Source organism: Haemorhous mexicanus, chromosome 3 (genome assembly GCF_027477595.1).
Source record: "Haemorhous mexicanus isolate bHaeMex1 chromosome 3, bHaeMex1.pri, whole genome shotgun sequence".
Taxonomy (NCBI): domain Eukaryota; kingdom Metazoa; phylum Chordata; class Aves; order Passeriformes; family Fringillidae; genus Haemorhous; species Haemorhous mexicanus.
The window spans coordinates 21,764,482-21,786,165 of NC_082343.1; the positions used below are offsets into that span (position 1 = coordinate 21,764,482).

Genomic DNA, 21,684 nt, shown 5'->3' on the forward strand with positions numbered 1-21,684 from the left:
CTCCTAAAGAAAATGCCTCTCCCTTGCAGATGCTTTTATTTTTATGCGGTAGAACGGCTCGGTTTTAACTCCCTTATCAAGAACTGCATGCACTGCCCAGACTAAATTGGGAGCATCTCCACACTGTTTGACAAATAGATTTTTTGTAAACTGATTTAGCCTTTTCATTGTTTGCATTTCATTATATAGCAGACTTCATGTCACAAAATCGGTATTCATTCAAAATAGAGAATTTAGAGATAGGACTGTAGCCAGATAAAAAAATATTGCACAGCTCAGGTCTATTAACCATAGAATAATAGCAAGTCAGTGATCCAAGGGGTAGTTCTTCTGCAGGGAAGGGCTAACATAACTGAGGTCAGGAGTCAGACCTCAGGACTTCAGATGTGGCTGTCACCAGATTCACAAGTAAATCTACTGGGAAAACAGGGAGAATGAAGGGACCTTTCAGGATAAGGAGAGAGAAAGGCAGCCCAGCTCTTTCATCTTAAATCTGAGGCTTCTCAGTGGATGAAGAATAAAAGTCTGATTTTCTTAAGTGCTTCACTTTATTCAAAAACTCCAAGTTGCATCTTCCAAAGCATTATTCAAGGATCTAACTCAATCAGGTTTAGAGAATTTATTTAGAAAAATAACATAAAAAGAGAGCCTATTCTTGTTTTTCTGCCAAATTCATTATTGAATAAAAGACTGTTAGCATTCTGAAAATATGTGTACTAAATGCAAACAGTGCTAAAGAATCCAGATACGGCCTTTAATAGCACTGGAGAAGTTTATGCTAATACCTTGGGAGCAGATAATCTGAAGTTGGAGTAAACGGGTCAGTAGGAAGACTGAGTTGAAACTTCTCCTTTTGATATTTTATAGTTTAAAGCCTTTCCAAATTTTTAAGCCTGTTGTTTCCTTGACAATAATAGAGAAATTCTTATCTGTCTCTTAACAGTCATATTGTAATGGTTGTATGCAGAAATTGCTTTAGATTTTCTTGCTGTAACAGCTCCCTGGCATTATCCTCCAGCTTATAAACTGCAGCTGCTTTGGACATAGTCCTGGAAGGGTTCAAGGCAGGTAACAGCAAGGGTGTTCCCCAGGATATCAGTATTTCATTGGGTGGTATTGTTTGAACTCAGGCTCAGATAAATTGTAACCATATTCTTCTGGGTTATCTGGTCAGTAAAGATACTGCATTATGGCACTAGTGTTAGATCCGTTTTCTAGATGCACAAAAATGGATGTACTTTCAGGAATTAGGTAATCAGGAATCTGTTTTGCAGTGCTAAAGTATTGAGTAGGGGGTGTGTGCTGCTCAAGTCAACATGCATTTGTTTGAGAAAAGAATGTAAAATAAGACTGTCAACTGGAAGCTCTGTAAGCTTGGAGGGACAAAATTAATAAAGTGGCTTTTAACTAGAATGAAAGATGGAGACACACACTTCTGTATGCATGTGTTGGTTCAGCTTACTTTCTTGCCGCCTCTTTTTTGTGTGTGAAGATGCGTAGGTAACCAAGAGCCTATAATATAATACATTTCCATGTGGTTTGTGTAGGTATAGGCACACACACAGACACATACCTGCAGTAATTGAACCAAATTGTTTGTGATGCAAGTGTCAGAGGTGCAGTAAGTCTAAAGGCTATATTTTCTGGATCAGTTCACACCTTGAGTGACTGCTTTAGCAACAAAATATTGACTGGATCTGCTTAAAAGTCATACTGCTACTTTATTGCTTTATTCAGCATAATCAGAATCAAATAATTATCACTCTTACTATTCCTATTTTTTATCTGTGGAAGAAAGACATTTATGTTGTAGGCAAGTTCAACTTGATTTCTGGAGATGTAACACCTGAAACAGAGGCAGAGCTGGTGGGAGGAATAAACAGCCTAATATGAAAACTGAAGTTTGCACGTTTCTTGAAAAATAAGCTATGAATTCAAATTTGCAAGTAAATTAATTAAGCTGAAAGAGCGTGTGCATAGTGTTTACAACTTAACTATTATATGTGGAGCTAAAATCTATTGATTTGAGATTGAATAATTGAACAGGGCTAACTGTCTGGTCAATAGAAGTGAAGCTGCTATAGGACAGAAACAGAGTTGATAATAGAAGGCTTCAGCTGCAGAAGGATGTCATTATGATTATATGCTGTCATTTGAACATAAATACAAATAGAGCCAGAAAAAAAGGTTTTCATTGTATTAATGCAATGTAACACAGGTATTTTTGTTAAAAGTGTGACTCTTCTGTATTGTATTAATGATGTTAATGTTTCCTTAAATATTAGTGTAGCAGTCTACTGGAGATAGCAGGGTTGCTGCACTTGTGTTGGAGTGCACTGGCAGCTTCTTGTTGGGCATTCTAAACCTTCTGCCCACCACTAAAGGGAAAGGAATATAGCAGTGGTCGCACGCAGTTCACTGCACCCTGACACTTCAGGCCTTGGGCTTTCAGGGGGCTGGAGCTGAAGGGCCTGGGAAAAAAGCAATTGGTGAATTCCACCTTTCTTTCAAACTCCTGGAACCACACAGTTAGCATCTGGAAGCTGTATATCCATGATAACCTGTCTTTTAAGTCTCTTCATCTTAATGGCTGGGAGAAGTACAAGGAGTTCTTAATGTCTTCCTGTGCCCAGAAGTATGTGTTTAAGAAATCATGTAACCTGGAGTCTAAATATGCTTCTAAACAAAGTGTGCATATTTGAGTGCTCAGTCAGTCAGCTGATACAGGCTTTAAAAAAGGCATGTATACTGAAACAAAACTCAGTGTTCTGTTACTACAGGGAAGGGACAGGGTTCAGTGGCCTTCATGGAAGCCTCTACCTATTTTAGATCTGGGTGTCTAGAGATAAGGGTAGCTATTACTTTATGTCGAGCAAGGATTTGTTTACTCTTGAGTATCTGAACTCAGCCTTTGTTACCAGTGGTTTCAGAGCTGTTAATTTCCCATGGTGAAAGATCTTTTCACCAGCACAATCAGGTTATCCTGAGCTGAGGACGTTTCACTAGTCCCATTTGTCTCCAGAATTAATTCTGTGCCAAATGCTTGCTTCCTAGGTCAGTGAAATGGTAGAAGATAGAGAATCATACCTCGATCTTGGAGAGAACAGTTATAGGCTGCTTTATTATACTGAATTGTTCTTTAATAATTAGGGATAACAGGACAACCATGTCGGAAGTCCCTACTTGACAAACAGGCTGAGGGTTTGTGATTTTCAGAACTTAAAATAGATGCTTTCCTGAGGTTGGTGTTTATTGTAGCTAATGTGTGCTTAATTTAGCGTTCCTTGCACCTTTAAAAAGTGCAACCCTTTTAATCCATTGTTTTAAAAAGCATGCATTAGATGTCAGAGAACATCAAGACAGCAAGTAGAGATAACCCTGATGTAAGTGATAGTTCCAGTCATCTAGTGTATGGATAAAAGATTTCCAAGGCTTATGTTACTTGGCAGTTCAACATGATCTAGCTGTTTGTTAATCAGGGAACACATGAAGAACAAAGGATGGAGAACAAAAATGTTGAAAAAAGGTGTTGTATAGCTAGAAGATGTACAGTGGGACAAGTAATGGGGGAGTAGGATTGGATAAAGCAGTCATGGAAACAATGAGCCATAAGAGGGTAAAATTTGTTTCACTTTGTTTCTTGTGACTTGAGTTTGTTGGTAAAGGGGATAACATTTTGTATTCAGGCAGAGAGCATGTTCTGTAAATCTCTTCAGTTACCCGTTCCCTGGGTGTCGCAATAGATTAAGTCGCTGTGTGATGATATGACACCGCCATCACTCGTCTTCCTGGGATATTGCTGGAGGCAACAACAAACCTGTGTCTTTGGCACATGTGAAGGAATTTAGTGCTTGAGGGGTTAAATTACACAGGCTCCCCTGTGGATCAGCTTATGCTTGGACAGTAATAATAGCAATAACATTAATAATAAAAATGCCAGAGTGAAGGGAGTGGAGGGGGAGCAAGGGGAGAAAAAGGCAGAAGAGTGATGGAAGAGGGGCTGGGACTGTCAGGGATGGGGGCAGGCAGGCTGGAGGAAGCATTCTGTACCGCAGGTGTCCCGGCTCCACGTCAAGATGTCATAGGAGCCTCTGCGACATGGACACGCACAAATAGACGGCACAAAACCTTTGAGGGTGGTTGGTGGCTCCGTGCGTTGTCTGCGCTCTCGCTTCAAGCCATGATATCCTAGGGAAGTGTAACAAGCAATTCATGTCAGCTCACAGTAAAGATTATTGGTGTTTTCACTGGGGAAATATTTACGCTCCATCTTCTTCTTCTATTTTTAGCATTTTGAACTGGCAGTCAGGTAGGAGGGCAGATGGGGGAGTGGGGAGAGACCCACTGAGGGACGTGTCTCATCCCTCAATTAGATGGAGCTAAACCCCTAATCTTGCTTAGGAATAGCTGCTGATACTAAGTTTTCTTCTTTCCCTTCTGGTTTAGTGGGATATTACATTTCACTGCAGTATAGGTGATAGAATGGGATGTCAACTGGTATGTTTTGATTCTAATAGAAAGCATAAATGCATTTTTAAGGAAGGCACTTTTACATAGGTGAGGCCTCCAGGAAAAAACCCAAAAACATCAAAAGGTAATATAAGTGCAGAATAAAGTGTTGGGTTTTTAGGTTTGCCTTTTTTTTTTTTTTTTTTAATTCCTGGATAGAAAAGCCATCACAGTAAAAGACCGCACCAATTTATTGCATTACTGGGGGGGAAAAAAAAAAACCACCAAGAAAACAAAACAGAAAACAACTAACAAAAAGAGAAATCTGAATTTGTTCTCTTTCAGATTTGTTGTTTATCATAATAATCCTTCTAGTGAAAGGGGCTAATTTACTCTTTCTATAGGAATATTTTAAGTATGATTATCATAATATCACAGCTGCTGAAAAGGTCTAAAATAGGGCATTGACCTTGAACGTGTTCCTGCGTTTAGTATGTGGTGCTTAACATTCAAGAAACAATACAACTCATTTATTAATGTATAATCTCAAAATGTTAACTCTTGCTCTGTAAAAACATGCCACAAGGATTGTAGAAAGCTTGCAATATCCCATGAAGTACATGTGGTATTTTATCAGTGTAAATATGTATAAGATTTTCAAGATTTCTGCTGGGAATACTCCATAACTAAAGTAAGTTTTCCCTTTGGTACTGCACTAGTTTATGATTTAATTTTTACTGACATTCCACCAGTCATATTATTAGCTTCACAAAATGAAAGTGAAATAATCCTGTATTAATTAAACAGAGCAACTGAATTCCCTCAGTCATCTTATCCTTGGCTGTCTGAGACAGTAATGTACTTCAGTTTCTCTGAAGAAACTTACACTAAAAAAAGAGCTTGGGGTAATAGTGAGATTTCCATATTGAAGTGTGTGCCTGAATTATCTTTAGGGAGGAGACCTTTTTTGGTGGGTGACAGGTAATGTGCATGCGGCTCCCTTCTTCTGGTGTTTTTTTTTTCTTTTTTTTCTTTCTCTTTTTTTTCTTTTTTTCCTCTTTCATTTTGTCAGAGGCTTAAGAAAAGGTGTTTCGTCAAGAGAATATTTATTTATAGCAGTGTGAACAGATTCTATTCTGTTCCAGTGAAAGCAGTCATTTAAATACCCATACCCATGCCCTTGAAAATAAAACAAGGAGAAAATATGGAGTATTTTTTTGAGACCAGATAAATTGAATGTAGTTCAGTAACATGGTAAGGCAATTGCTGTTATTTCACAGAAACATTTTTTATATGCTGGGACTGAATGTAGCAGCTAAAGCTAAAAGCCTTGCTCCATGTATTTGCAAACATACTGTGGAAAAGTTCTAAGGAGCATCAGAGTTTGTGTTGTGTCAGCTTTTTCCCTTAAGATGAAAACAAAGAGTAATTAATGCTAAATACAGACTGAAGAAGCAGGTGGCTTTCAAGTAATAACTTGATAGCATTTGTCCAACTATGTACAAACAGGTGAGCAGAATTTGGAAGTTTTGAGGCATTAGTTTTTTCAATTGATTAGCAGCATATCTACCCCTTCTCATTGGAAGGAGCGCACCAAGTGCCTTCCAATGAGAAGCACAAAAGAGGAGTTGTCAGTGGCAATACTAATGTTAATCTCACTGTAGCATTGAGTGAGATGACATCTGAGTTGTGTTTCTGTAATGAGTGATTGTGAATAAAGAGAAGATCACATATTTGATGACACTTCAGTATTTATTTCAAACTCTTAACAATATGGTATTTTCCAGCTGGACTTTGAATGAGCCTCCATGGTGTATTGCAAATCTTTATCTAAACTATGCTTATTCCCAAATAAATCCTTGGCAGCTACAAGACTTTCCTATTCTTGCAGCTTCCCTGCTGGCTTGAGCTTGTTGCTCCTTTTGGTAAATAACACAATGCACTGTGAGGTTTCTGTGAAGTGCCACTGAACCTCACTTCAGTTGCCTTGAGGTGGCTGTGCTTTAAGAATCTGGCTCTTCTGATGCCTTGAAATGTCTGTAGTATTTAGATGTGAAGATGCTTAAAGATGAACTGTTTGGCACACAGGAAAAATTAGACGCACAGAGAGAGATGGAAATGTAGGTGCTGCTCAGCAATGCCCCTTGACTGGTACAGGCGCTCCGGACGATTTTTTCCTTCCCCTCTCTTGATTCCATTACCATTGTTTTGTATAGACTCCTTGTGGTAAGATTTTGCACTGTACGTTTTGGTAAGTTATTGCAGATGTGTGTTTGCATGCATGTTCTTATTGTATATTCCCTGATAAAATTCAGTAAACTGGTACCTGGACTGCCTTCTTCCACCCCCCCCCCCCCTCCCCCCCCCCTTCTGGCTACTGCTTTTATTTATTTCTACAGAAGAGCTTAAAATGAAGCTACAGTTAGCCCCAGTTGATTTGCTGCAGTAATCTCTTTCTTATCTTTTTTTTTTTTCCACTTTCCCCAAACTGATCTGTAACTGTGAAACCCAAGTTCAAGAATGTAGCTGGAATTCCAGGCCCCAGTCTGGTGGAGGTGACACTTTCAGTCCCTGGGGGAAGAAGCCAAGTGCTTTGTTTATCAACATGCAAAGTACAGCACAGTATTTCTGGTTCTCCAAGAGGCAGCACTGGCAGGGCAGAGAGCTGCTTGTTCGCACGAAAGACGAAAGACGCTTGATAGAAAACTGGTGATGGCTCACAGGGGGAGAGGAAAAATGCATTATTTGGGGGTGTAGAGGAGGGTGGGGGACGACAAGCTCACAAAGTAGTGGAAACCATGGGAATGTGAAAACGAGGGCATACAGGAACACAGACCATGACAGAAGGAGAGACCATCGTGTTTCAGCCCCTGAATATAAAATCTTAGGAGATAATGAACAAAAGTAGGAATGAAGCTAACCTGTGCTTCGGTAAGTTTCAGAATGGATTAGCTGTCAGATTTTCAGGAGGATGTATTCCAACGAATGTAACACAGAAAAGTGACCATATCAAATCATGCATGTACAGGGAATAATTTATAGCTGATATTTATATAAGAAAAAGACATACATGCAAAGGTTTAAAAGCATTTTGGAATAAAAAATACTGAAAAATAGACATTTTGGGTATAATTCTATAAACAGACATCCTCTTATATGCTTATCAATCTATACACAGAGATACTCAGTACAAACAATATATTTGTATGTTTTGCCCATGTGCACATGTAAATCAGCCTGTAGGAACTGCATTTTGAGTTTATCTAGTCATACAGATAACTATACATAAAGACATCCTATTCAAGTTCTGATTTGATTCCAAATTCTACATTTATCAATTTGTTACTTAAAGAGGATGTTCTAACAGAGTAATATGATTTAATGCCTCCCGTTTTAAAATTTGGTAAAAACTGATTTTTTTTTTTTTGTCCCTGATGTTTCTACAGAGTACTTAAAATTTTCCCTACATTTCAGAGCTTTTTAATTCACTGCTCACAAGCAAATTTACATCTTAATTACAGAGTTCACATTTAACAATTCAGACAGCACAATGCTACTGGTAATTAAGCTTTTACTACCTGCTTTTATACAGTAGTTTGAGCTGTAGTTTTGCTGTCTGAGTCCTGATTCCTAAAATTGCAAGTATTTATACCAGGTTTGTAGAAAGCAGGCCCAGTCTTCACATAAGGTTAAATACAGAATGCTGGAATCTTTGCTGTAAACATAAACAAGCATGTCTGTTGAACCTATATGTACTGGAATTTGTTTCTGTTGCTGTATATTCTTTTGTAAAATGCTGTGAGACAGATCTGGAGAGGGCATTTCTGTGAATAGTATTACTGCATTCTGAGGGTTCACACTGATTTGTTTTGATCTAAAGGACTGCCATTTGCATCATGTTAGGGCTCCAGTCACAAAAGATTTTGTAAGAGTTGAGCTGCATTCTGAGAAATTATTAAGTGTCAGTTTGGCTTTTTTCCGGACAGAAACAGCCTGCATCTGTTTTCATTGGTAGGGACAGAAACGCTTTGAACCTGGAAAATATGTATGGTGCCTTAGTTGTAATATTAAGTAAAGGCAGTAGCTTTTGAGAAAAAAAAAAATCATTCCATACTCATTAATGATACTTTCAAAACAGGATAAGTGTAAGTGTTTCAGGGCAAACAGTGTTTCTAATGTCCCTAAATGTGCGTACATTCTTTGTGTTGGAACAAGTTTAATCAGGAATCTTTCATACGCCAGAGAAGTCTGAGCTGGCTGTAAACAGTGTTTTGCTGGAACCGGGCTTGGTGATGTTTATGCAGGCATGCCTACAGGGATTCGTGTTTATTGCCCTTTTAGTTCAGCAAAACTTACTTTACAAAAAAACCCAAACCCCCAAACACTGTAGAGGTCTAGGCACCCTCCCAGATTTACTATTGCAGAGCTACTCCAGTGCAGCCCTTATCTCATTAAAATGAGGCAGGCTGAGTTTGTCCACTCTAATCCCTGCACACTAACAGAGGAAATTGATCAGTTCTGCATCTTTTCTTTCTATTTTCTGAGCAGACTCATCTAAACATACAAATACTCGTATAGGCGCATAAGCTTTATATATATATATATATATATATATATAAACACACGCCCCTATGTTGTACAGGAACACGCGTACCTGTATTCGCTCCTAGTTGCATCCATTATGTTAAGGACTGGATTTGTGTTCGTTTTGTTAGGAATGTATTTTTTCCAAATAAATAGAAAAGGAAACTTTTAATTTTAAAATAGGAAATTATATATTTCTATATTAAGTAGTTGTGTAATTTTAATATGTTTTAATGTATAATGTCATATATACATAGTCAAATTCCAGCCCGCTCGCCCTCCCCTTTCCCCCAAAAGCAACTCGCACGACAATGAAAAGTTGAGTTACCCAGAGGCTTCGGCAGGCCGCGCTTGGCGTTATAATTATTTGTTTTTCCCCGGCGCCGAGCAGTTCCAAAGGTTAGGGAAGCGGCGTTCAGGAGAGCGCGCCAGGAGCCGAGCCCGGCTACCGCCACAGCGAAACGCCACGACCGGCGGCGGCGGCGGCGCAAACTTCATCCTCTACCTTTGCGCGCAGTCCTTAACCGGGAGCCTGCCAAGGTACCTGCCGAAGTTGGGGCCGGGCGGGAAGGGAAGGGAAGGCGGAAAGCGGAGCGGGCAGCCCCGGCCGGCCGGTCGGTCCGGCGGCGCGGGCACGTCCGCGGGCTCTGCCCCGGCCGCCGCCGCCGCCTCAGGCCGCTCCCCCATCCCCACCCTCTACCTGCCGCGCGCCGGGCCGCCCCGGCGCCCCTGGCGCCTGATTGGCCGCGGCCCCACCAATCGGCCGTCCCCCCGGGCCGGGGGGATGCATATGTACAGCCCTGCTGCATATTCATGAGCTCCGCGCGGGGCTTTAAGTCCTTGATTAGGCGCACGGGCGAGCTTTTGGTCCCCGCCCGCCGCCGCCGCCGCCGCCGCGCCCGGAGCGCGCCCGTGCCAAGTGCGCGGCGCTCGGCCACGGAAACTTTGCTTTTACCGCGGGGGCGCACGGAGGATGGTCGCCGGGCGCACATGGATTCGGTAGAACTTTGCCTGCCGGAGCCGCTCTCCCTGCACTACGAGGAAGAGTAGGTACCGCTCCCCGCCCCCACCCCACCGCCGCACGCCGCCTGCCCCAAAACATGACAGGCGCCTAAGACGCCGCTGCAGGTAACGCTGCGCCGCGGCCGCGGTCGGGAGCCGGCCCGGGGCGCTGCGCGGCCGCTGCGCGCCGTGGGGGGGCCGGACGGGATGCGCCCGGCGGGAGCGGTGCTGGCGGCGGGGGAGCGCTCGGCCCCGCGGCCGCCCCGGCGCTCGCCGTCTGACAGGTGCGCCGGCGGAGAGGCGGCGGCGGGCGGGAGGGCGCCGGCCGGGAGCGGCCGCCGGCGCGGTGCCCGGTGCAGTGGCGGCCGCCGGTGAGGTGCGGTGCGAGCGCCCTGCCGGGGGGCGCCGCTCCGGACCCGCGGCGTCAGCGGCCGGGGAGGCGGCGTGGGGCACTTGGCGGGGTCCGTGCCGCGCGGCGTGTCCCTCCCCGCGGCTGCTGCTCCCTACAAAAGGCAGCCGAACACACTTTTTGAGGAGCCGCAGTTCTTGGCTGGCACTTCTCAGCTACCTGGCGGAGTGACTCCGGCGGAAAGCGTGGCGCCCAAACAGAACCGGGCGGTCTGGGGCTGAGGAGCGGCTCCTGAACTTGATTTCAGCCCGCAGCCGGGATTAAATATTAGTATATCACGGGAGCTGTCACCGGTTCATTTTTCTTCTTGTCGAGCCAGTTACGTCGCTGTGCCCCGGTGTTAGGCCGGGAGTGACAGACAGGAGCGCCGAGGAGAAGCCCCGGCCGGCAGCCAGCATCGCCCCCGCCGCGGCCGCGGAGAGGCTGCTCCGGAGGTGACAGTGTACTATAGGTAGATGCCCACTAGCTGTCCTTACTGCCTGCACAGTGCATGGCTGGTGGTAATTAAGCCAGGCATGAAAAGTGAATTGCCGTGATCGCCTGTTAGGGAAATAAGATGGGAACTAACAAATAGCCTGGCTCGCAAGAATGCAGTTTGGGAAGGGCACGCGGGGAAAACCCACTGTATTGTTTTGGGGGTAAAGAAAAGAAAATAAATAGAGGTAGGGTGCCCTCTCAGCTATGGCTTATAGGTCAGCGCACTGTATGTATATATTGTAATATAGCTTCATAATGTAAGAATGCAATTTCCAAAGCTCTTACTAACAGTGACAGGTTTTTCATAAAGTACATAAAAAGATGATAAGTTGAGTATTTGATGGTTGTGGGTTTCTTTTTTTTTTTGTTTTTGGGGTTTTTCCTTTTTTTTTTTTTTTTTTTTTTTTTTTTTTTTTTTGTGGATGTTTCAAACCCCCCACCTCCCCAAAGCAGCTTTCTTGAATTTACCTTCTTACAGCTAATTTGAATGATTAGTTTAGATAAGCCTCTTAGAGTAGATGCATTTAAATGAAATCGGGGCACATGTCTTTTTGGCTCTGGTGCAAGATTCAAACTAATTTTTTTCTTCCTCTGACTCAATTAAAAGTCATCTCAAAACACTCTTAATATATTGTCTGAGTGCGGGGCTGGAGGCGTGTGGGATTGGGTGGACACAGAGAAAGAACTAACATTGAGAAACATATCTGCTTCTCCATCTCAATTAATAAACACCAGAGTTTTGCATGTTATTAATATCCATAATAACTGGGATTTAACTACATACTGTAACATGCATGTGCACATGTAAGCATAAGGACATACATGTAGGAGTTTCCGCAGTTCTTATGGATGAGGGTAGAGAGGATTTGAGCTAGAAATTGTCCCAACGTTTTGGGAGTGCGCAGATATCTGTCTGACCATCACTAGGTATGCTTTGATTTTAAGGCAGAGCTTGTTAAAGAATGCAATAACTAAAAGCCAGCTGCAGTCTTAGCTTTTTGCTCTTTCAGCAATAGCAATAGCACTAATAATTACTAATAGTTAATAAGCTAACAGATGCAATATATCTGCTCATTTTGACATATGTGTCAGTTTAATAATTTTAAATGAATCACTGCGTTCATAACGGAAAATCTCCTTCAACCTCTGATTAAAATGTAACGTTGACTAAAGGATTATAGAGCGGACTTAATTTTACCGACTGTTTTAACAGTTGTCACAGCTGTTGGAAGAAGGAAAGGCAATTGAAACACTCAAAAAAGCAGGGGGGGTACGGAGGGGAGAGAACAGAAGTAGTTTAGTAAATTTAAACACAGTCTCTGAATGCCAAATATAGAAAATTGAGGAGATTTGTAACTCCAGAGAGCTTCTGTGCACTATGTATGTTTTGTGGCTCACTGTCTTTCATTCATTTGAACATGCAGTTGCTTTCCCAGTTTCTCCATTTAAAAGTGTGCAATAATGTTTATATGTGAAACAAATTCATCTGTTCCCTTGCATAGATTTTCATTTTACAACAGAACTGATACAATATTCTGATGACAAGAAATAAAGGTTGCATAGAATGGCTCTAACATTTAAAAAGTGGACGCAGGTGTCACAGCATGTGAATACTTCAGTGCAGTGATGGTTGGTGAACATATTTTATATTTTTCTAACCATTCTCATGTTGCAGTGTGGGAATGGTCTGTGGAGTCACCCTGTGAGTCTGGCCGGGTTGTGTTTGTGTATGGATGAATATGAGTGTGTGTGTTACTCACATGTAGATATATTTGTGTCCTTGCATGTGCACTAGGTGATTATGTGCTAAACATAAAAGAGTTTCTGTCAGTTTCACTCTTTAAAATATTTTAGCATAGCCTCAAATTGCTGAACAATTTTTTTAGAAGTGTCTTTCATTTGTAAAGGCAGGAAAGGGGCAGACTGAAGAAGGCTTCTTTGTGAAGTGGGAAGCAGCACTTGATTCCGCTCCACGGTTTCTTCAGGCTCTGAAGGTCTTGAACCTCGCCCGATTGCTTATTAGATAGCTGGTTACAGTTGTTCCTGAGAAATAAAGCCTCATGCTGGTGTTCTGGTGGGTACCCAGTGTGTGGGGTTTCACATAGCCCCTGCCTGGGCTCTCCCCTTGGGCAGCAGGCAGGCCTCGGTCCCTTCTTCCTTCCCTGTTTCCGGTCGCAGGGCTTTGCTTTTTTGGTTCTGCTACACTGCTGGCAAGTTTTTGAATCCTGCAGGAAGTAAAAAGGGTTTGTGCTGAAATGCCTACCTGGCAGATTTTCCTTTACTGGGGCTTACCCCTCTTTTAGTGATGGGTGCTCATTGTAATGTGTTTATGGTTGTGCTCTTTTATTTACTGAGCCTGGTGTGTTGCAGCGGTAATTAACCCATGTTATTAGCAAAGCCCTTGTGGATATCTATTAATTCTCTCGAATGGCTGATCATTTTTTCCATGCTTTTTCCCCCTGTTTTTTCCCTGTCCTTTTTCTGACAGACCTCAAGCTTTAACATTTCCTACAAATTTATTTTTAAACTGAGGCGGGTAGAAAGGCATCATCCCCATAGTTCCATAATAAAGAATAACTATTGTCTTAGCGAACTGTTTTCAGAGATGCTAATGGGAAGCAAAACAACTGTGAGAATCTGTAGGGAACAATTTATTTAATTATTATTTTTCAAAACACATGCTTAATGATAAGAAAAGAGATAAGAAATTTCTTAGCCCTTTTTTTTTGGTGTAGCTGCATTAGCTGTTGTGAATATTTTAACGTTCATATTTTAATCAGATTTCAACTTAGTTAATAGCACTTTGGGCATTTAAAAAATATTGAGCCAGCAGAAAAATACTTGTGCTTGCACTGCTGAGAAAAGATAAGGGCCACCTCATTAGCCAACCCTACTTTTGCAATTAATTTCAAATACATGGTGCTATTCATCAAATAGAGAAGGTAACTTGTCTATGATAATATTTAACAATACTTGAAGCCCACTTTGCTTATAGTAGCTAAAAAGTCTGATATGTCTATTCTCACAGATATGTCAGTCCACATGCTATGCTGCTATTTCTGTATGTTACAGAGTTACAACAGAAAAATTGTGATATAAAAATATAATATATCCATGAATAAGTGACAATATTATTCATTTTACAGAACTGTTTTTAAAGGACTGCCCCTGGGCCTGCACGGAGGTTTCTTGCACCTCTGTGGAAGTATAAGTAGGAATGAAAAAAATGCTTATTTAACCTTTCAAAGAGGTATATAAAATAATTACTTTTTTGCTCAGAATAAGAAAAATGTGTAGGAGAAGTAGGAAAAAAATATGAAAGAAATTCTTGCTCCTATTGAAGCCGGAAGTAGCCTCTGTCTATAAGATAAGCTTTGCTATGAATTCTTTTTCACAGCAAATTCATGGAGGGAAGAAACAATAAAATGTTGATCCGTTACAAGTGCATATGAGCCTCACGCTACTGAGCTCTCTAGAGGAAATCTGTGATTATGCTGGGCCAGTTTGTTCAGTTTTTATCTCTTTTACATCCACTGGCCTTGTATTAAATTGTCATTGTCCTAAAGCACATGAGAGAGAAATGAATTGCATTTCTCGACATGCTCTGACAGTGAAATATTTAGCCTCTCTGTCTCCAATCATACTCATATGTATGTTTGATAGTGCAGGGATGACACCAACAGTCGCTGCAGCTTGACACTCCACTTATTACCCGTTCTTTTACATTTCGTGTATCGTCCTTTAGGCTCGACTTAGGGACTCATACGTGCGCAGCCCTGTCTGTAGCAGCGTGTACGTATGTGGTTTTGTTGTGTATATTTGCATTTTGTGTGAAATCTTCTGCCTGTGCACAGCAAGTTTTGTGTTCAAACACGTTTATATCCATGCCTCTGTGTGTGTTCCAGGTGTATAGCAAATTCCTTATGCAGTTTTGGCAATATACATCTATTGTGTGTTAGCCACAGACATATACACAGTAAGTATATATATATATATATATATGCAGAGCTATATAACTTTCCTCTGTGCAGTTGCTTGTCAAAAAGCAGCTGCCTTTATGTGGTTTTATGTGTTTTTTTTCTTATCCATGAGAAAAGAGCTGGCCAGCAATGTAAAGTATTTACACTTCATTTTGTAGTAGGTTCTCCATGTAATCTAGCAGGTTTTGTATTGTACTCACAGTTTTGCTTTTAAAAGATGCTGTATGTTTTTATAGAATTTTTCTCTTACAAGTAAATGAGAAGTGTAATATTTATTAACATTTCTATAAGTTTTGGCTGTCAAACAGATTTATTTTTTCAGGTAAATATGTCCTTGGACACACAGTTACATTTACACCTAAAGAATATAATTATTTTTAGGGAGGAAGCCTCCTGCATGTGGTTGTTAATATACACCATGATGTCCTCAGACAAAAATATAAAATATATATGCGATGTTAAGGCTCCTTAGTCCTCTCCAGAAGTCCTATAGTTGTGGGGATTTTGTTTTCTTTTTTCGTTATGGTTCTGTTGTCCAGAAGTAAAAATACTATGAAACATTAAAGAAAAATGTTAAACTGAATTTGTATACTACCATTTCAGACAGTATTGCTTAATTATTCTTTAAAGGACTTGGTGTTGCTTTTTCAGTAGCACTTTGGAGAGTAGCTTCTATAGGATATTGCCTTTTGACTTCTGTGTCTTATGAAACAATTTATCTGTTTTCTATGTTACAAAAGCTTTAAATCTCTTGGGTTTGTTTACATAATGCTGGTAATGTTTTTCAATTAATTTGTATTTCCTTCAAATGAAGAAGAGCTTTTCTCTTTGCTGTTCCTTAAGATAGCAGGTTTGCATCAAAGGGAATCTTATCTAATTTCCAATTATTTTCCTCTTTTAAGTAGCGTAGCTTTTAAATCACTACATCATTAACCATTCCTTCTAAAATTGAAATGAAATTCATTTTTTCACTTCAGCTTCCTATACTTGCTAGAAAAATGTCTATTGGCAGCCCAATGAAAGTTAGAGCGATAGAAGTACTTTTACTGAGTGTAAGACAAGCATATGCTGTTTTTCTGTACTGCTGAATGTCTTATTCTTACCGTGGGTCACCAAGCTGAATTTTTATGACATCTAGGTGAAATTTTCTTACTTAGGTCAAAATTATTTACAAGGCAAAGCAAAACAAACAAAAAAAAGCCACCCACAAAACCTAATATTTTGTGACGCTAATACAGAACCTTAAGTATGAAATTGGAGGAGGATCATCATACACTGTGGTAAGTTATTATCGTGGGGTGTATGAAATAGAAGGCCTTGTCCTCTGTCTAATCAAGCCATTTATAATATCCTTGTACAGAATTGTGCACATTTATTTATATGATAGCCTGCTGAAATATGATTAGTTACCCCTATGCACACAAGAATAGTCGAAATATATCCTTTCATCATACAATGGAAATTATATTCTCTTTTCCTGAGTAAAAACTCTTTGCAGCTTTGAGCTGCTGTCTTTATATGGGAGGGCAGATTCTCTTAAAGGGTTGTATTCTGAAACCAAACTTTAAGGTACAGTGGTTAGAGTTTTTCAAGTTATTACTCTGTAGCTTCGTGTAGATGTCTCTTAGCACTCTGCGTGTCTTCATGTTGCTGTAAGTGAAAAAAAAAAAACTTGCACATCTCCTTTTCATCATTTTGATTGGAACTACATACCATATGTAATGTGTTTTGGCAGCACTTACCTAGCCAAAAAAAACAAATTAATATTAGCCATGCTGAGGGGTGTCAGAAGTATCACAGATGTGTCGATTTAGCTTTGCTCCATCACACACTCTTCCCTTAAACAACTGGTCAAGCTGTCGCGAAATGTAGTGTTGGCTACAGTGAGATTCTAATAGGTGTGATCAGAGATTGATGGCTTTGGCAAGTTAGAATGAGAAGATGATGTGGAGTTGCTGTTGCTTGTTTTGAATGGCCTTGGGAAAAAACCCTAGCTCTAAACAAACAAAGAAACAAAAATTTAAAAATGCTAAAAATCTAATTAAAAAATTTAAAGCCAGCCGTATGTGCATGTACACCCCCTGCCTCCCCAAAGCCAGCTAGATAGGAAACAATTTAAAGTCCTGTAGATGTAGAGATGCTGGTGAGTGAAATGAAAAAGTCATATCTAAAATGAACTGCTAGCTTGTTCCAAAGAATTTCTGAAATTCCTTTCCATATAAAGGTGCCAGGATGGGTGGGGAGGAGGTGACTTGTTTTATTCAGTCCGTTCTTACCTGTGATATTGCTACTCTTTCTCCCTTCCCCTCTCTTTCTGGATTTGCTTCTAGAGCTGTTTTTGGAAGAAACACTTTTTTCCATCTCACACATGCATGTTTTTAAGGAAATACAAAACAGGAAAATTTATTAAAAACAGTAGTTAATTAAAAAGCATACAATTAACAGTAGTTAATTAAAAGCATGCATCTTTTATATATACTTTTCAGAGTACTGCTGGCAGTTTGTATACTTTTCCATGTATTGAAAATGTAAGAGTCAAGGAATTTTCTATGTATGCTTTATTTACTTTTTTTTTTTTTTTTTGTCTAAATTGGCTGTAGGATTGTCTTTGTGAAGGATGAATGCCAGTGTCACTTTGTGTTTAAGTTGGTATTTTATTGCTTTAGGTGAACTGCGATATACTCGATTGGCAAGTGGTAATGCTAAAATAGTTTTCAGAGGGATTAATTTCAGCAAGTCTGTGAGGCTTTCTCCTGCACAAGTATTTTTTCACTTTTAAAGGGAAAAAAAAAAAAAGGAAAAGCATCTAGTTAAAAAAGGGCGCTAAAACTCACCTGCCATCTAAAGTAGATTTAGAGTGCATTTCCAAAGCAAATGCCCATATATTGCTAGTAGAGTTACCTTTGAAGAATGGTAAAATTCTTACAGCAAAAAGTGGATTTTTTTTTTTTCACCCCTTACCACGGTAGTTTAATGCCCTGTGAATGCAAGTTTTTCTCTACTGAATTATATTCACTTTGCCAGGGAATACTTTCGCTGATGGGAATGTTCTCCTAGCAGCCGCCACCATGGTGGGACAGACGAGATGTTCCGAGGTGGCGTGAAACGCCACGTCTGCAACCAGCTGTTCCCCTCAGCATTGAAGGGGTGGCACTGGGGTTCCCTGTTGCCGAGTGACATCCAGGGACACCCCATGGCTCTCCTGGCAGGAGCTGCTCGGGCCCAGTTGGTGCTGGGGAATATGAAGGGCGCCGAGCGGCCACAGCAGGTGGCTGCCATTGGTATGAATGACACCTGTCCCATCAATCACCGGCTGGGTGTCACAGATGGAGAAACAACAATCGGCCGCATTACCCGGCGCTGCACACTTGGCTTAATTCGGCTCATTGTTCTCCCACAAATCTCGAGGATGGCTGTTCTGCACCGGGAGTCCAGGCAGAGGCGCGGGATGGGCTCAGGTGGTGGCACGGGGCTGCCCTTTGCTGCTCCATCAGAGGTGTTGGGAAGAGGCTGTCACTGGGAAGGAGCCTCCATGCAGGGGCTGGAGCTCCAGCTCCCAAGGAAGGCTGTAATTAATCAAAGAGCAGAAACTTAGGATTTCTCCTGGCATTCCAGAAGTTTTCATTTAGCGAGCTGAGAGCGTACAGCCAGGTTAGCATTTAACTCTTCAAATGCTGTGCTCGTCCTGGGAATATCACCGTCACCCTGAGGAGAATGAAGGGGATCCTGTGCCTATTTCCTATGGCAGGTGAAATCTTCAAAGCCATGGATAGCTCTTCTGAAGTGGTAGTTGGTCTGCTATTATTCCTCAGGAGTTAGCACTGAAAATTCTGTATCAGACGCTGAATGAAAAGGAGAGTTACTAAGAGGCTTGTTTGGGGGAGAGTGGGGGATATTTTTTGTTTTTGTGGTGGGTCTTTTACTGCCAGGTGAAGGCTGGATCATGAGAAATCACTGTCTTGTTCTGGACAAAACCAGTACTTAAATGCCTTCAGACACTGTAACCATTTTCCTTTCTTTCTTTCGCTTTTTCACCCTGTGCAAATCAGAGACAGTTCTTGGAGGACAGGAGAACAAAATAAAGAAGAAAGCAAATAGAAATTATTTTTTTCTACTGGTAAGGCCTGTGTCAGATCTGTTTTGAATGCATTGGAAACCTATTGCTTCCATGCTCCTTTCCAAGTGGTACCAGATAAATGCCTGTGAAATACTGAGATGGAAGTGATCATTCTTCACAAAATTTTTCTCATTTTTTCCCTCCCTATGTCCTTTTTGAGCGAAGCGTTGTGGAATGACTGTTTTTGTTGTAAGCTAATTCACTGCTGCTGGTTTAGTTATGACTAATGTCAAGCAGAAAACCTGTGACCTGCCAGAAACAGGCTAGAGTGTGCTGAAGACACAGCTTATGTTTGATTGTGTGTAAATACAGTTAGTTAGTTGGGTTTATCTGATAGCCTGGCAGAAAGAGAGAGGAGCAGTACAAACTGTTTTCAGTAACTGTGCTGTTCATACACCTGATAAGATTGAGAGTGCTTTTGAACTACTGATATGCTTTGAATAAGAAAAGAATAATCACATCCATTGGCACCGGCTTATCAGGAATGAAGTAAAATGCCAGCACTTTTACATTAGCAAAAGTAAATGTTTTAGACACTTTGGGCCTTTTTTCCATTTAAATTAAATAGCAGGGTGCTCTTGAGTGTGCTGTAATGAATGGAAGGATTTATTACCTTGACAAAATTACAGGTGAATGTGTTGAGAGAGGAGTCCTCGGCAACAATAACAGCTCTTTTGATAAGTGGCTACATCTATTCATGCTTTTGGTACAGAAATGCAGCAATTTTATCCTTTCTTGCTTTGTGGAGTGTAATGGCTAACTTAAAATGTGCAGTTCTTCATAGTAACATACTTGTGCTATTTGTAATGTACTGGCAACACATTTAATATTTGGCACATAACATGGCTGCTCATAAAATCATGCTTGATCGTTTACTCGTGTGTCCACTGCCTTCAGTTGCTGTGTATTTTCATATTTGAAAAAGAATGTATTTCAGAGTATTCACTGGAAAGGCAAGGTATGATTCATCATTAACTTACCCCAGCAGGTATGAAGCATGCTCAGATGCACTATTATTTTCTCAAAGTTTGCTGATTTGTATTTTTGTAATCTTTTAGTTTTTTTAATTCTAGGTTCTTTTTCTTTCACATGCTTACAATTAATTCTGGGATATTCAGATTTGACAAATGATAGTGCAAGAGCATATTTGATTGATTTTGGATTATTATTGATTACTGTCAATGAGATCACTGTGACACTTTGAAATCAATGATATGTGATTAAACCAAAGCTCCACTCTTCTATACATTAGGTAGCAGTCGGGAATTTAGGAACTGAATGTTCACAAGCAATAAATTGAGACAATGTTCAGATTTAAATAGCCCTTTGTTTGGCATTTATTCACCAAAATATGTTTCTTAGGAAAGTTAGTTTTCCTGAGTGCAAGCTTTCAGTAAAAGAAAGGTCATTGATTTAAGGTTTATTAAATTTTAGCTAAAAACAACTGGCTCCATTTGGGTGTAAAATAATTTAAGTACTTACTGCAGGCAACCTTCATGCTTTAGAGCTGTTGCTCAAAGGTTTCATTCTTCTGTGAAGATGTCAACTGTAAATATAAAAATGCATCACTGAAAATGTAATGGTTTAAAGATTCTAACTGAAATAAAAATTCCTGCCTGGGGAAAGCACTATAATCAAAGTAAAGTAGTCTTAACTTTTTTTTTTTTTTTTTTTCCTGCGGAGGCTGCAATTGAGAAGAGTGCTTCAAGGCAGCAGGTAGCAAGGTTGGTAGGGAATGCCAATTTTTATTTATTTATTTATTTATATTCTCCCCCACAGATGATGATAGTCTATCTTTGGAATCAGCAATACACTTCAGCCACTAACACAGGCGATATGTAAGCTGCTGCCACTGCCTCTGAAATGCAGTATCCTGGCATTTAAGTCAACTTTATAATCTGGCAAAAGCCCTACTTGGCAATATTAAAATATAGCTTCTGAAGCACTTTTATTTCTGAAAGCTTTTTATGTCTTTTTGTATCTCTTTAGCATACATTAGATTTCGAGCAGTGGCCTGGATGTACACTTGATGGATGATGGAGGTGGGGATTCTTCCCCCCTGACCCCCTGCCTTCCACCTCCCCCCCCCCAAATTTAAAAAAAAAAGGGGTCATACTTGTGCATTAGGTAGTGCTGGAACAGGAATACTGCAGATGCAGCTGTTTGACAAAATTAATGTGGGGCTTTTGTACCATTGTTAGGTAAGTTAGGAGAGATTTTCCAAGGTAAGAAGGACAGTCTGCTGCAGAGGTCTTGCTTGCATCTGTTTGAAGAAATCTTCAGCTTCTACTGATAGTGAACTGATTCAAGACAAAATGGAAAGAATGCCATTCATTTTAGCAGGTTTTGGATCAGTCTCTGTAATGGATTTTAAAAAAATGAATGATTTGGTAGTATTTTAAAATCAATCAATCAAGAAGTGGAGCCTGTCTCCAAGGACTCAGTGCCAGGATATGGCATTTGCACCCGTATAGAGTTGCCTAAAGGAGTGTGACCAGGAAATACTAAGATTACCCCATAATATTTTCTGTGTGAGCTTAAAAGCAGTGTTGGCATTATGCCATATCTTCAGCCTGGGGTTGCCTAAAGAGGATATAGAAATCCTTCAGATGGAGATGGTAAGACAAAGTGAGACTGACCCCTTTTTTTCTTGGTTTTACATCTGA

The 21,684-nt window shown here is 40.6% G+C and overlaps 1 protein-coding gene across 18 annotated transcripts in view; it reads left to right on the forward strand.

The window, feature by feature from the left end:
- ESRRG (estrogen related receptor gamma) overlaps positions 1-21,684 on the forward strand; it is a 372,225-nt gene that overhangs the window by 202,990 nt on the left and 147,551 nt on the right. Inside the window, exon 1 of one of the 18 annotated variants that reach the window (XM_059841028.1) lies at positions 9,936-10,079. The exons of the other annotated variants lie outside the window; for them this stretch is intronic. Coding sequence (XP_059697011.1) covers positions 10,024-10,079 — 56 coding nt within the window. The 5' untranslated portion in view covers positions 9,936-10,023. Of the gene's footprint in view, positions 1-9,935; positions 10,080-21,684 lie in introns of those variants that run through there. 18 annotated transcript variants of the gene reach the window in all.